Source organism: Orycteropus afer, unplaced genomic scaffold, assembly GCF_000298275.1.
Source record: "Orycteropus afer afer isolate SDZICR_OR568_19922 unplaced genomic scaffold, OryAfe1.0 scaffold00355, whole genome shotgun sequence".
NCBI lineage: Eukaryota > Metazoa > Chordata > Mammalia > Tubulidentata > Orycteropodidae > Orycteropus > Orycteropus afer.
The window spans coordinates 567610-584248 of NW_006921942.1; the positions used below are offsets into that span (position 1 = coordinate 567610).

The 16639-nt window shown below is 42.6% G+C and overlaps 1 protein-coding gene across 1 annotated transcript in view; it reads right to left on the reverse strand.

The window, feature by feature from the left end:
• Positions 1 to 8535, reverse strand: part of PPT1 (palmitoyl-protein thioesterase 1) — a 28601-nt gene extending 20066 nt beyond the window's left edge. Inside the window, exons 1-5 of the mRNA XM_007952689.2 lie at positions 8418 to 8535; positions 4637 to 4746; positions 4281 to 4408; positions 3917 to 3987; positions 1468 to 1570 (exon numbers count right to left, since the gene is read on the reverse strand). Of these exons, the coding sequence (XP_007950880.1) occupies positions 1468 to 1570; positions 3917 to 3987; positions 4281 to 4408; positions 4637 to 4746; positions 8418 to 8535 (530 nt within the window). The remainder of the gene's footprint in view (positions 1 to 1467; positions 1571 to 3916; positions 3988 to 4280; positions 4409 to 4636; positions 4747 to 8417) is intronic.
• Positions 8536 to 16639: the final 8104 nt, after the last annotated feature.

The window sequence follows — 16639 nt, forward strand, 5'->3', positions numbered from 1 at the left end:
GGAGGCCTTCAACGAGATGGATTGACATGGTGGCTGCGATGATGGGCTCAAGTATAGCAGGGATTGTGGGGCTGGTGCGGGATTGGGCAGTGTTTCATTCTGCTGTGTATGGGATCGCTATGAGTCAGAAACGACTAGACAGCACTTAACAACAACAACAACAATTAACCACTCCTCAGAAGGAAGATTGGGCAATCTATTTCTGTAGTGCTATCGGCTCAGAAACCCAAGGAGGGGTCAACACGAGTCGGATCCAACTTGATGGCAGTGAGTTTGGTGTTTTTTTTTTTTTTTTTAGCTTATGAACCTAAAGCTTGGTGGTTCAAACCCACCCAGTGGTGCTGCAGAAGAAAGACCTGGCAATCTGCTTCTATAAAGATTAGAGCCAAGAAAACCCTATGGAACAGTTCTACTCTGTAACACATGAATTCACCAAACCACCTACCACCAATGAGTTGATTCCAATGTATAGTGACCCTTTAGGACAGAGAATTGTCCCATAGATTTTTCAAGGCTGTAAATCTTTACACAAGCAGACTGCCTCATCTTTCTCGCATGGAGGGGCTGGTGGGTTCAAACCACTGACCTTTGGGTTAGCAGCTGAATGCTTTAACCATTATGTCTCTAGAGCTCCTTTCACAGGTTCACCATGAGCAGGAATCGACAATGGGTTTGGTGGGTTTTTTTTTTTTGGGGGGCGGTTAATGTAGCCAAGGTAGAAAAGGAAAAGAGAGTTAGCTGTGGGTTGTTTCTATATGTGAGACATTCACAAAGAACATGGCTTCAAGAAGATGTATTGAAGAGCTGTTATTAGACAACACTTGGAAAACCCACAGGGTAGATAACGAAACTGTATCTGCTGATCCCAAATCCCAGTTACCACACTCTAGATCTACCCCATCAGAATTTCTAGAAACCCTAGAATCTATTTCTGAATTAATTATCCACTGGTTCTGATTGTATATTTAAGTTCAAAATCACCTGAAAGAGAATATACTCCAAAAAAACCCCAAATCTACCGCCATCGAGTCAATTCCAACTCACTGCAACACCACTGGGTTTCTGAGGTAGTAAGTCTTTACAGAAGTAGATTGCCCAGTCTTCCTTCCATGAAGTGGCTGATAGGTTTGAACCACTAACCTTCTGGTTAGCAGTCAAATGCCTCAGGCACTGCGCCACCAGAGCTCCAGATGTGATTATGTATATGTTTTAAATACTGAGACACATTTGAATAGTTTGAGACACTCATGTAGGTGTGGTTCACCCCTTGCTGCTGACAACAGAAAGACTCTGTCCTCCAAATACTAACAATCATTCCTTGGGGTGAGTACTTTCAAAATGTTTTCATAAAAATATCTCATTAGAATATTATTAGCAGCTACTCCTGGAACCACTGTTAGCATGAAAATTGGCAAGATATTTTTGCAGAGCATCAGTTCTATATCTTTTTCAGTTAACCACACATACCGTTCTTGAATGACTTTAGAGTAAGCGCCAACATTCAATGTTTTCCTAATCAAGTCACAGATGTAAGAGTGCTCTCCTGGGCATCGAGGGAGTCCAAAGATACCTGCAGTGATAAAAGACAAATATCCATTCCTTCAATAATCAGGTGTTCAGTATCTACTATGTGCAAGGCACTGTGCAGATGGATATAAGCACAAAGAGAACTCCGAGCCTGATTTCACTCATGTACTGCACAAAAAGCAACGCAGTGAGAACCAGTACCGTAACAAGCGTCCACCTGGTACTCCCACTCTTTTCTGCCTCAGAACCTGAGCACCTTCTCTTTCCCAGATGTGCTTTTCTGGCTGCTTCACATGGCTGGGTTCATTCTCACCTCACAGGTCCTAGCTTAGAGAACCATATCTGACAACTCTACCTAAAGTTGATTCTAACTCATAGTGACCGTATAGGACAGAGTATGTGGGACAGGCAGACCCATGTGTTACTGAGTGGAAGTGCCCCACAGGGTTTCCAAAGCTTCTCTCATTCTCTTCCCCTACATCCAGTTACACTCTCATTCTCACCAGTAACGTTTTTTGAGAACCAAGCATAGTTCTAAACATATATAGGCAGTAATTAATCCCGACAACTGCTCTACGGAATAGGTATCACTATTTGTCCCACATTACAGATAAAACCAAAACTAAACCCACAGCCATCAAGCCAATTCCAACTCACAGCAACCCCACAGGACAAAGCAAAACTGCCCCACGGGGTTTCCAAGGCTATAAATCTTTATGGGAGCAGACTGCCTCATCTTTCTTCTGTGGAATAGCTGGTGGGTTCAAATCACTGACCTTTTGGTTAGCAGCACTTACTCACTCTCCAGTGTTCCTATGTATTACAGATAGAAAATGTTACAACAGGTTAAATAAATAGCTTATCTAAAGGTAGACAGGAAGTGATGGAGCCAGGACTTGAACACAAGCCTTTGGCCTCTAGAACTGACAACTTTAACCACTACAGCCACTAAACTGTCTCTCTAATATTATCTTCTTTGTTTGTGTTTTCCTTTCCCACAGTTACCACTATCTGTGCTTATTTTGTTTGCTTGTTTGATGTCTGTTGTCTTCCTACTATAATGAAAGCTCCATGAAGGCAGCCACATTGTTGGTCTTATTCCTGGTATATAATAAGTGCTTGATAAATACTTGTTGAATGAATGAATGAAAAAGCTGTTTTTACCAGCTTGCATGTATATAATACTGTATTTTAAAAAAGTAGTTTCCTACCTATTGTTTTCTCCAAAAGACCCACAAGATGGGCACAGTTATATTTCAGTTTCCCCCATCTGTGAAAAAGATGTAAGATACCAAACTAATACCAAATTGCCTGCCCATGAGTTAGCAGCCAGGTGAACCCAGGTTTCCTAATCATAAGCAGAATTCTTCTGTCTCTACACTATACCAGCTACGAACTATATCCCTCATCTACCCACCGTGTTGATTCTGACGCATAGCAACCCCACAGAATAAAGAATGCCCAGAGGGCTTATAAGACTGCAAATCTTTAGGGAAGCAGACTACCACAACTTTCTCCTGCAGAGCAGCTGGTAGGTTCAATTTGCCAAGCTTTACATTTGCAGATGAGCACCTTAACCACTCTACCACCAGGGTTCCATATATCTATCATAGCAGAAATAAAATTGTATTCCAAAGATACACCCTTCCCCCAAAGTATGCCATTCTGCTTAAATAGAAAATTGAGCCCCTTCATCTGCCTTAACCTAGTCCAGCCCTGTTTCTCTTCCTATATCAAAGAGCCAGAGGTAGGAACTGGAAGCAACCTGACAGGCCCGAGTGGAAGTGGACTGAGATCACTTCCCATTTTGAAATCAATCATCTTGTTTTCAGTCTGAGAAGAAACTAAGAACCAGTGATTAATGAGGAAAAAAAAAAAGTGAGACCCTCAAACATGCAAAGATCATGGAGATGACACAGGAGTGGGCAGTAATTGCTTAACTGTTTAATCTGTATTGTTAATTTAATAGACAAAAAAGCTTAGGCACTAAGCTTCAACAGGACATTGCCAATGCCAGGAAACAGGAAAGCTCATTAATTTTCCTAACTCCTCAACCACCCTGCCACATGGCTATAACTATCTCACCTCCATGAAATCACATCAATGAGACTGGAGAGAAGTGGATAGCCACCTAACGCACCCTTTCAGGTCTCTAGAATCCTAAATCTCTTCCTATTTCGTCATTAATCCAGGTGAGCTGTACACAGGGTCACTATAAGTTGGAACCAACTTGATGGCACCTAACAACAACTATTTGATCATCATAAGCTAGAGAAACAGGACTTTATAAGAATGACTCACTTTTTATGTTAATCAAGCTGCTGGATTTTTTTAAAATGGTCACATGGACTAGAACATAGAAGAAAGGAGGCAAAGAGGCTAAAATTACCTTGATGTTGTCCTCCAAAGGAGATGAGATTATTCATGGGTGGTAATGGGCATCTCTGAGCCACTGCCCTCCTAGGGGGGAAAAAAAAAAAAAGCTCTATCAGACAGAAATGTACTGTCAATATCAGCTCTATGGATTAAGCTATTTAATCCTCAGTGGTTCCCCAAAGTCGGAGAACTTCACAATTTTCCTCTGATATGGCCAAATGCAAATCTTAATTCTTTCACAGAAAAGAAGTTCCATATAGCACGGTTTTCCTTCCATGATTTGTGAGAATCCAAAAAGTAGAGAAAAGAGAATCTCTCTAAATAAATGAAAAAATCTATTCCATGTAAACAGTGCTATGTAACAGAAAGGGACTTACAGAAATTGGCCTCCTTGGGAGAAACCCATAGCGTTGTAGCCTTGCTTCAATTTAGGATCCTTGGCAAGAGTCTGACACACTGTTGATACTTGGGAATTGACATTCAAGAAGAAGCTATTCTCTACATCCTAAAAGAGGAGCCACAGAGACATGAAAGGCTGGGGCTGAAAACAACCACTGGCATCTTCTCTAAGAGGTGAACTTGTTTCAGCTGAGATCTGCACATAAGCCACTCAGGAGTTAAGCTATCATTGTATGGTTTGCTGCTAAAAATGCAAAGTAAGACATTTTAATGATACATTCTATGAAGTCAGTTAGTAAACCTTCAAAAAAAACAGAGCTATGAAGGGCCTTACCTCTGCCAGTGTCTTTCCAATCTCCAAAGACAAGACATAAATTCCGGGTATTTTCTCCTCAACCATTTTTTTAATAGCACCCATGCTTAAGGGATTACAACAGCTGTCTCCTAGCCGAGAAAAACAAAGATGGAAACTCATAAATCAAAACAATGTGATCTGCATCTAGAGCAGGCAAAGGTATAGAGGCCAAAGCTTTATTAGTGGTTACCAGGGTTGGGAAGGAAGGGGAAAGGAGCAGCCATTGTTTAGGAAGCAGTGAGTTTCTATTTATGATAATGGGATATTTGGCAACAATATTGGTGATGGTTACACAGCATGATTAATGTACACCCACTCCTAACTTATCAATATGGTTAGGTTCTAAAGACTAGGTTGTTAATGCAAAAATGGAGGATGACCACATTAAATCATAAAATGGAAGGTGACTACATCACTGTATAACTGCCAAATTGTATCACTACATCATTAAGAAATTACATCATTACATAGTTGCCAAACCACTGAGAATCATGAATGAAACAAACTGACACATAAAATTAACCGTCAGACAACATTACTCTTGCTTAGTACCTCAGCGTTTTTACTGCAGTTGTATATTGATAATGCATAGAATAGTCAAATAGTAGATTCTTTACTACTATAAATGTGAAATGTTGGATAATGTGATAGTTAATATGAGGACTAGGTGTAACTGACATTACTTATCTGTATATGTGAAAAATGTTGAATTGGCAAATGTGTTCTATATATATATATATATATTTACAATAATAAAAAGAAATAAGAGAAAGAAAAAGAAATAAAGCAGACATTAAGCAGAAAATGTAAAGTGAAAAGGTTGCTTGCCTTTGTTAGTTTTATTTTCAAAGGTAAGATTTAAACAAACAACAAAAAAAAAAACACTTCATTGTCATGTTACAACCTAGAGGCATCAGTGATATGTTGATACTCTCTTGGCTTCTCATGCTGGGGTGTGACTAGATGACTAGCTAAGTATTTTCAAAATTAAAAAAAAAAAAAACAGAAAAATGGCAATACTTGCTTGAAAAAATCAGATTTATAAAGTAATATCAAGTTTTGAAAGTCAATAAATTTACAACTGAAAAATAAGCAGAGATCACTTATCCTATGGGATCCAAAAAAAAACCAAAAAACCAAACTCACTGCCGTTGAATCAATTTGACTCATAGCGACCCCTCCTTGGGTTTCAAGGCAGTATCTCTCCAGAAGTAGACTGCCCAATCTTCCTTCTGAGGAGTGGCCAGCAGGACTGAATATTGGGGGTTGTTTGGAATCTGATTTACCTTCAAGACCAGGACTAGGGTGAAGCAAGAGAGGTGCCTAAGGCACAAAATTTAAGGAGGTACTCACTCTCTGGATTGTACAAATGCTGACCCTGAACTTGGATGAACACATGACTGTCTCCTTAAACTCTGCAATCTAGCCACCTCATCTACCTTAACGTAGTCCAGCCTTGTTTCTCTTCCTGTATCAGAGAGCCACAGCTAGGAACTAGAAGCAACCTGACAGGCCCGAGTGGGAGTAGACTGAGATCATTTCCCATTTTCCCATTTTTAAATCAATCATCTTGTTTTCAGTCTGAGAAGAAACTAAGAACCAGTTATGAATGAGAGAGAAAAAAAAAAAGGTGAGGCTCTCAAACATGCAAAGATCATGGAGATGACACAGGACTGGGCAGCAAGTGCTTCTTATACATAAGGTTACGATGAGTTGGATCAACTAACATCACCATCAGCAGAGCATCCCTACTTCTCAAGTAACATTCACTATACTAACTATGTTGGTTACTTAACTGCCTCCCCTGTGGGTTCTGAGCTCTAGGACAGCATGGAGCATTTATTGTGGATCATCTTTTAAACACCCTGTTATGAACCCAGGTCTGGCACAGAGCTTTAAAAGAGCTGTCTATCGGAAGGAAGGTTGGGCAATCCTACTTCCGTAGTGATACTGCCTCAGAAACCCAAGGAGGGGTCGCTATGAGTCGGGCCGACTCGACAGCACATAACAACAACAACAACATACTTGCTTACTCAAATACTTTCTGAACACTTTTCTTCATCCCATTCTAATCAGGCTCTTGCTCTCACCACCCCACCAAAACTCCTCTTGTCAAGATCATTAATGACCTTCATATTGCTATATCTAATAATCAGTTCTCAGCCCTTATCTTACTTGACATGTCAACAAGAATTGATACAGATGATCACTCCTTTCTCCTTAAAACATTTTCGTCACATGGCTTCCAGGACACTGTGCTGTCCTGACTTTCTTCCACTTCCCTAGTTGTTCCTTCACTGTCTCCTGGCTAGTTCCTCATCTCCTCAACCTCCAAATGTGAGTGCCTAGTGGACCATGCAAACCTCAGCCTATATGACTGTGAGACCAGAACTAGATGATGCCCAGCTACCATTGCCAACTACTCGGACAGGGGTCAGTGAAGGAAATCCTGGACGAAGTGGGAGAACAACGTGGAATGAAACTCAAAATCATATTTAAAAAAAAAAAAAAAAACAGTTTTACTGGTCTGATAGAGCCTGATGAGACCCCTGAGACTATGACCCCTAGTGACCCTTAGGGCCTGGGATTGAACTTAGTTTTGTGGCTTCCAGCCAAACAAACAGGCATATATAGGGTTAATACACTCCTTAGAACGATCAATCAAGGGAGAACAAAGGGGCAGTATCAGCACACAGAGATAGCTCTGGGGGCAGAAATGCATAGTAAAGAAAGATGCAGGGAAGAAGTAACTACAGGGAGGAAGTGGGAAGAGAGCTGTTACACTGTGGGGACTACAGTCAGTATCATGAAACACAATGTGTATGAACTGCTGCATAGAAAATGAGTTTGCTTTGTAAACTTTCACCCAAATCATAATAAAAATTAAAAAAAAAAAAAAAAAGTAAGCTCCCACCTCCACATCTATAACCCCTCCCTGCGTTATTTTTCTCGTAGGGCTTATCACCAGTTGACATATTACTTTTTACTTCTTTATAGCCTGTCTTTCCTCTGGAAAGTAAATTCTGAAACACCAAAGAATTTAGTAGGTTTCGTTTATTGCTGTATCTTCAGCAACTAGTTAAGTCTTCAATAACTATGTGTTAAACGAGTGACTGAACTGTATAGGTGCCTAACTTCCGTCGCGATACCGCCTCGGAAACCCAAGGGAAGGGTCGCTATGAGTCGGGTCCCACTCGACCGCACATAACAACAACAAAAAATTTCCGTTGACTGTGCCAAAGAATAAAAGAATGGAAAACCCAGTCACGTAGCCAGAGCCCAGGTTGCCTGATTAAGTGCTGGATGCTGCACCCTGACGCCAATCCTGTGAGGATTCAATACAGAAAGCAAGTAAAGTCCCAACGCTGAGCACAGCTCGCAATAAGCGCTCACCAAAGACAGCTCCCATCTCCTACTACTTTTCCAAGGCAGAAACTCACCTCCCTCGAGTCGGATGCGACGCACAGCGACCCCTCCTTGGGTTTCCCAGGCGGTATCACTACGTAAGTAGATTCCCCATCTTTCTTCCCAGGAGTGGCTGGTGGGTTTGAACCTCCGGCCTTCCGGTTAGCAGTCAAATGCCCTAGGCACTACGCCAGCACAGCTCCCTTCCAAGGCTGGGTAGCCTCCAAATCTCAAAACTTTGGGCGGGCTCGCGCTGTGCGAACCTTCCACACCCACGTTCTGCAGAGGTAAAATGAAGGCTCGGAAAAGGAGACCGAGTCCTCAAACCCTTCTGTCCCTCTTCTCACTCACTCACCCATCCCATGCCAGAGCACCAGCGGCAGCGGCGGGTCCAGGTGCCCCAGAGCCCAGGAAGCGCAGGACCAGGGCAGGAGAGCGAAAGCCAAGAGCCACAAAGAGCTGTGCGAAGCCATCTTGACTCAATCACATGAGTGCTAGCGCGGGCCGGCCTGACGCTGGAAAACGCGCAGCCGGGACTTGGGCGTGGCGCGGCCCGCGGTTCTGTCGGTCTCCCCCTGCTGCTGGGCGGGGTGCGCGTGATGTCTGGAACGCTTTGAGCGGCCACGCCCCTGCACGGATTCTGTGGGCCTGGGGCTCTCTGCAGTAGTAGGTCGCTGCCTTGGTAAATTATTTGCATGTCCCCGAATGCTTAATCAAAATGAATCCTAACATTTATTCAGCGTTTGCGCCATATCCTTAATCTTGGGAGAACAGCCTGAATGCTTAGAAGCGAGAATGGCCAGAGTACCTCTTTCGTACTTTCATCATGTTGTCCACCACCAGGAGGGACCAGTTCCTGGAGAAGGTTATCATGCTTGGTAAAGTAGAGCCTCCACGAAAAAGAGGAAGACCCTCAAGGAGATGGATTGAATAATGGCTGCAACAATGGCCTCACGCATAGCAACCATTGTGAGCATGGCACAGGTCCAGGCAGTGGTTTGTTCCGTTGTGCATAGGATCTCTATGAGTCCAACTCCGCAGCACCTAACCATAACAACACCACATATCATGGAACCCTGATGGCGCAGTGGTTAAAGCGTTTCCGCTACTAACTAAAAAGTGAGCGGTTCCAAATCACCAGCCTCTCTATGAGGCAGTCTCCTATGGGGCAGTCTGCTCTGTCCTATGTTGTTATGTGCCGTCGAGTCGGCCCTGACTCATAGCGACCCCTCCTTGGGTTTCCGAGGCAGTATCACTACGGAAGTAGAATTGCCCAACCTTCCTTCCGGGGAGTGGCTGGTGGGTTTGAACCGCCAGCCTTCTGGTTAGCAGTCAAGTGCTTTAGCCACTATGCTACCAGAGCTCCTGCTCTGTCCTATAGGGCCACTATTTAAAAAATAAAAAAAACCTCACTGCTGTGGAGTAGATTCCAGCTCATAGAGACCCCTTTTGGGTTTCTGAGGTCGTAAATCTTTATGGAAGTAAATTGCCCAGTTTTTCTACTTAGAGTGGCTGGTGTCTTCAAACCCTTAGGCACTATGTCAGCAGAGCTCCTTATAGGGTCACTACAGGAGTTGGAATGAATTCTTTGGCAGTGGATTTTGTTTTGGTTGGTTTACTACATATCAGGCACTATTCTAAATGCTTTACAACTGTAAGCCAATTTAATCTTCATAACAATTCTATAAACACGTCTCCCTATTTTACAGGTAATGACACTGAGCCACTGAGAATTTGGATGAGATGTCCAAGGTCACAGAAATAGCAGCTGGGTTGGGTTTATAATTGTTGCTTTTAAAAACTGTACTGTACTGCCTTTGGGAGAAAAATACACTGTGGAAAGAAGGAAGGACTCAGCTCTCTATTAGAAATGGAAGGGGAAGGATAATTTTCAGATAGGGATAATCAAGGCAGATGCGATACTTGTTCTGCACCTTCAACAGGTAGAGGTGAAATGAGGGAGAAGGACTGGCATGAGTTAACTCCAAAAACCAAACTCCCTGCCACTGAGTCAATTCTGACTCATAGTGACCCCCCATTGGGTTTCCAAGAATCAAGAATCTTTACAGAAACAGACTGCCTCATCTTTCTTTCATGGAGCAGCTGGTGGGTTTGAAGCAACAACCTTACGGTTAGCAGAAATGCTGGCCCCTGGAGCTGAGCTAACTAAGCCTGGATAAAAGAGCTGGAGTATGGGTCGAAGACTGGAGCACTGAGGATGGAGAAAGACAGGGGGTTTGTTAGCCCAGGGAGATGGCTTACAGAAAGCTGGGTGCCCGGGAAAGAAGGAAGCAGCTGCAGTGCAGGCCTGTACAGGCAGCTTACCCAACACAGCGGATGGCACAGCCACTGAAAGCTGTAACACTTGCCTGAGCGGGGCAAAAGCCTTAGTGTGCCACTCCACCCCTCCCCCACCTCTACTCCCACACAAAAGGACAGGGAAGGACTCAACACCAGAGCCAGAGATGCCAGGCCCGGTGAAGCCCAGCAGCAGAGCAGAGTACGTAAGCCATGTGTTGGGCAGTACGAAAGGAGCCACAGTTACCTGGGTAGCGGTGGGAGCCGCACAGACCCGTGGTAGCATGACTGGGGCCGGAGGCAGCAGTGATATGAACACAGCATCTGACCTATCTGACCTGAACTACAGCCGGCCTGCTGAGTGTCGGACTACTGGGAGATGGACCATTTGGTGCTTCAGTAAAGAGTGCCGGAGCCCTGGGTCCACATTCTGATTTCTCCACTTTCTGGCTGTGAACTTGGGGGAGCGCTCCCATATAGTGGCCAGATGGCTACCAGCAGCTCCAGACTTACCAGTTACCAGCCAGCAGCCATAACCCGGAAGAGTGGGCCTCTGCTGCTGACTCCTGCAAAAGCCCAGGGCTTCATTCTGGTGAGTCCTCTTGGATGAAGAACAAGGGAAGAGTTCTCCAAAGAGACATCGGTCAGAAACTGTCCATTTCAATCAGTGTTTTGTTGTTGTTGCAGTTGGTTATGTTATTAAACCCTCCAATGAGGACAATTAACTAACTTACTGAATTGTGAACCAACCCTGACAAAGTTGAACAAAGTTCAAACCATCAGTGGTCTCTTTATAGGAGGCAACACCTTACCTGTCCTAAGGCCTAAGCCGAGAATACCCAAAGCACTTTCTTACTAGCATTTCTGCAACCTTGTTTCGATTTGCTAAAGTCTTTTCTGCAGCTGTGTAGTCTGGTCAGAGAAGCTGTTTGAAAAACCTTATTGTAGGTCAATAGAGCTTGTTATAGATAGACACTGGATAGGTTTACTGTCTTTTCCTCCTAAGGCAGGACACCTATTAAATATCCCGAAGATATTTTCAACCTTAAAAACTTGTTCTACTTTTATTCCAAAAAACCAAACTCACTGCCACTGTGTCCATTCCGACTCATAGCAAACCCCTTGGGTTTCCAAGATGGTAAATCTTTACGGAAATAGATTGCTCTATCTTCCTTCTGCAAAGCGGCTGGTGGGTTTGAACCGCCATCTTTCTGGTTAGCAGTCAAATGCCTTAGATGCTGTGCCACAGCGCTCCTTCTACTTTTATTAGAGTGATAGAAAAATTTGGAAATAGTGAAATGAACGATGTTATAAACATAATTAATGTAACTTAGTAATATATGTTAAAAAAAAAAAAAGCCAATTCATTGCCATTGAGTCAATTCTGACTCATAGCAACCCCATTGTGTTTCTAAGGCTGTAAATCTTTATGGAAGTAGAATGGCTCATCTTCTTCCCATGGAGCAACTAGTGGGTTTGAACCACTGACCTTCTGGTTTACCCACTACACCACAGAGCAAATGTTTTGTAATATATATATATATATATATATATTTACCACACACACAAAATTGGTCTAGGAAATTGTATCCTATCCTGATAGTCCTCATACTAGTCCCTGAGCAGAGCTGCTTTCTCTTCTGCTGGCAGGTGTGTGACCTTGGCTATCATTCACCTCATCTATAAAATGGGGATGATAATTACCTTTCCGCCTGCATCATGGGGATTGTAAGATCCAGAGTGCAAGAGAGGATATTTTGAAAATCACAAAGTACTTATAGCAAGGTTACAAGGAAGCCTATTAACTATTCAGGTAGACAGAACTTTGCCTGGTCTCTCTGCCCCCTACAGGTTGCCAGGATGGGTTCCAGTGACAGTAGCTCTTGAGGAACTTGCTCTTATAAACCCAATCCAGGCTGAGCAGAGAGGTGCTGATTTAAAACCCATAAGGAAGAGGCCATGGCCTCGCAGCCCCTCTACACCCTCTCTCCAGTTCCCTTAAAATCTTTAAGACAAAATTTAAGCTGTACCTGCTCTTTATCCCAGCAGTTCCACTACAGGGCATCTCCCTTACTGAAGTATTTGTTCATTCATTTGATATAAGAATGCACATAGCCTCATGTTTGTAAAACTGAAACACTGTAAAACACCCAAGTGTTCATTAATCAGGAGATGGCTAAATACATTAAGGTATATCTGTACTATGGAATGCTTGGCAGTCCCTAAAAATAATGAAATAGTTCTATGTTGTTTCATGGAAAAAAATAAATAAAAGCAAGTTGCAGAAGACATCATTCATTCAACATTCAACAAATATGATTGAGCACCTACTATATGCCAGACCTCTCCTGGGAAAACAACAGTGAACAAGACAAGCATGGTCCTTGCTCTCATGGGAGCTATGTTTGGTGTTATATCCTCAGAAAATGCCTGCTCACAGTGACTACACCTAGAGAGAGAGCTTGGGGGAAGGGCCGGGATGTATGTACAAGGAGAAGGGGATGTTTTCTCTTCTTCATTATACAGTTCTGTGGCATTTGAATATCCTTCCAAAGAGTATTTATCACTGTAATTTTTCTAAAACCAATAAAGGAAAGAAAATTTTAAAAAAGAAAAAGAAAAAGAAATGCTTTAACCACTATACCGAAACCAAACCAAACCAACCCTGTTGCCACCAAGATGGTTCTGTTTCATAGTGCCCTATAGGACAGAGTAGAACTACCCTATAGGGTTGCTAAGGCTGTGCTGAAGATCAAAGCCTACAGCATTTAACATGGATTACACCTCACCATAAAGAAAACTAAGATTCTCACAACTAGACCGATAAACAACATCATGATAAGTGGAGAAAAGATTGAAGTTGTCAAGCATTTCGTTTTACTTGGATCCACAGTCAGTGCCCACAGAAGTGACAGTCAAGAAATCGGATGTATTGCGCTGGGGAAATCTGCTGCAAAAGACCTCTTTAAAAAAATGTTAAAGAGCAAAGATGTCACATTGAAGACTAAGATGGCCCTGACTCAAGGCATGGTATTTTCAATCATCTCGTATGCATGTAAAAGCCGGACAATGAATAAGGAAGACCAAAGAAGAAATGATGTATTTGAATTATGGTGGTGGTGAAGAATACTGAAAATACCATGGACTCCCAGAAAAATGAACAAATTTGTCTTGGAAGAGAGCCAGAATGCTCCTTCAAAACAAGAATGGCCAAAGTTCATCTCATGTACTTTGGTCACGTTGTCAGAAGGGACCAGAGCCTGGAGAAAGATATCATGACTGGTAAAATAAATGGTCTTCATGGCAAGACCCTCACTCAAGTGGATTAACACAGCAGCTGCAACGATGGCCTCAAGCATGGCCAAGATTGTATGGATGGCGCAGGGCCAGGCACTGGTTTGTTCTCTTGTGCACAGGATGGCACCTAACAACAACAATCTTTATTGAAGCAGACTGACACATCTTTCTCCTGCACAATAGCTACTGGGTTTGAACAGCTGAACTTTTGGTTAGCCAAGTGCTTAACCAATGTGCCACCAGGGCTACTTCAATGAGCTAAGGTAGAGAAAAGAAAAAAATAGATGATGTGTTTTCTAGAAAACAGCAAGGCTTCTAGACTGACAAGAGCATTTGTTGGACATGTAAGCGTTTTAGAAGTCTATTGCCACTTTCTGGTCCAATCTCAGAGCTGTTTATTGCAGGAGTCTCTCATCAATCATTTTCCCCATTTTCATCCTCCCCTCTTTAATCCATTTTATGTTCTATTGCCTGATTCAGTCTCTCAATCAATTTTCAGCATCTCAGTTCCTTGTTCAAATGTTTTTCAGAAAAAAATTGAAATAGTTTTAAAAAGGAATTTACTAAATAAATTAGGGTATATCCACTATAAAATTAGATACTACTATGTTGTTGTTATTGTTAGGTGCCATCAAGTCAGTCCAGACTTACAAGCAACCCTATATACAACAGAATGAAACACTTCCCAGTCCTCTGCCATCTCGCAGTCATTGCTACGTTTGAGCCCATCGTTGCACCACTGTGTCGGCCCATCTTGTTGAGGGTCTTCCTCGTTCTTGCTGACCCTCTGCCTTACCAAACATGGTGTCCTTCTCTAGTTCATGAAATGAAGTCTCATCATCCTCACTTCCATGGAGCATTCTAGTTATTCTTCTTCGGAGACAGATTTCTTTGTTTTTTGGCAGTCCATGGAATATTCAATAATTTTCACCAACACCATAATTCAAAAGCACAGAGCTGGTTTTTATAAAGGAGAGGGTAGATGTATATATGTTGTTGTTGTTATTTGCCGTCGAGTTGGACCCAACTCATAGCAACCCCTCCTTGGGTTTCCGGGGTATTATCGCTACGGAAATAGATTGCCCAACCTTCCTTCCGAGGAGTGGCTGGTAGTTTGAACCGCCAGCCTTCTGGTTGGCAGTCAAGTGCCTTAGGCACTATGCTACCAGAGCTCCTAGATGTATATATAGTTAAATGAAAAGCTAGTTACAGAACCACTGGAAGATCTCTGTGATGCTATTAAAACTGGTGATTAGTTGTTAATTTAAAAAGTTAATTAAAATGCAGAATCATAAAACATTTTCCATACAAATCTTAAACATTTCTTTTTACTTAAGACTTATAAATTCTTTGATCTGCAGCCTATACAACTATGAGACCAGAAGAACTAGATGGTGCCTGGCTACCACTGTCATCCACTTGGAAGGGGATCTATGTAGGAGATCCTTGATAGAGAGGGAGAACAATGTGGAACAAAACTCAAAATCATTTGGAGAAAAACAAAAAAGGGGGGACAAGGTTTGCTGGTCTGATAGAGCCTGGTGGAACCACTGAGACTATGGCCCCTAGCTGCCCTTCAGGTCTGGAATTGAACCCACACCTGTGGTTTCCAGCCAAACAAAGTACAGGCATGTGAGTTAAACATTTACCTCAAGTAGACACACGCCCTGGAGAGAACAATCATGGGAGAAGGAAGGGCTACTAATGTACAGGGAGACAGCTCAGGGGGCAGGAGTGTATGGAGAGATGGACACTGGGAAGAGGTAACTATGGGGAGGAAGTGGGAGGGGAACTGTTGCATTGTGGTAAACTGTGGTCAATGACATGACACAAAGTATATGTGAACTGCTGTATGGAAAGTGAATTTGCTCTGTAAATCTTCACCCAAATCACAATTAAAAAAAAAGACTTATAAATTCTTTCACCAATCTTTGTAGGTAATCAGGCGTTTTCTAATGTAGCATATGGGGCTTTTTTTTAGGCTTTTTTTAGTGTCAGGCTTTTTTTCTGTGAGTTTGGGGCCTCTGATTAGAGTTTCTTACCATGATGTATGTTTTTCCCTTTATTTAATCAAATATAATTTCTTTAAATTATTCTTTAAAATGGAGTAACAACCAAAGACACCCTGTGAAGCAATCTAAAGACACCCTGTGAAGTAATCTAAACTTACATTTCTTCTACATGTTTATAGTTTTTCTACTATTTTCCCCCTTAATTATGGGGTTTGTTGGGGAAGTAACAGATTACAATTCAGGTCCCGGAATGTGCTCAGGATACAATTCTTGATCAGGACAGTTTCTCCTCTGCTATGCTGTCAGGCACGCCTCTCTGGCCCTTGGCCTCTTGGCCTGGCCTCTGCCCTGCTTGGATAAGTGGTACAAAGCTCTTTTAGCTCTGCCAATAGGTACACTCTGCCAACAAACCTCCTGCCCCAAGGCACTCAGCTTTCTCGCTTCATGGGCTGGAAAGCCTGCTGCTCTGTTTCGTGCTTCTTGGTTTCTCAGCTGGGGCATCTCTGTCAAGGAGGTCCAGTGCAGAGATCTTGGGTCCAAGGATGCGCTCCACTTCACCTCCAGCTCTTCTCTCTTGATGGCAGTGAGATCCATTTTTCTACTGTTTTCTCACCCACACCTAATTCAACAATCTTTTGCAACTTGCCTTCAACAAGTCTTTCCGAAGCATTCAACTACTCTTCACAGATACATCTCTTTTATCATTATACTCATAGTTCATAAGTTTGCAGAAATTACAATGACAAATATTACTAACTACTTATCAGTATACATACATATACGTGTGTGTGTATATATATAATTGGATTTGGTAGGGAGCAGCTCAGCTAGCAGGTCAGAAGTAACCTAGAGTTCTCAAAAGTAGCATCCTATGCCCGCTATCACCACTTCTATTCAACATTGTACTGGAAGTCCTAGCCAGGGCCATAAGGCAAGAAAGGGAAATCAAAGGCATCCATATTGGTAAGGA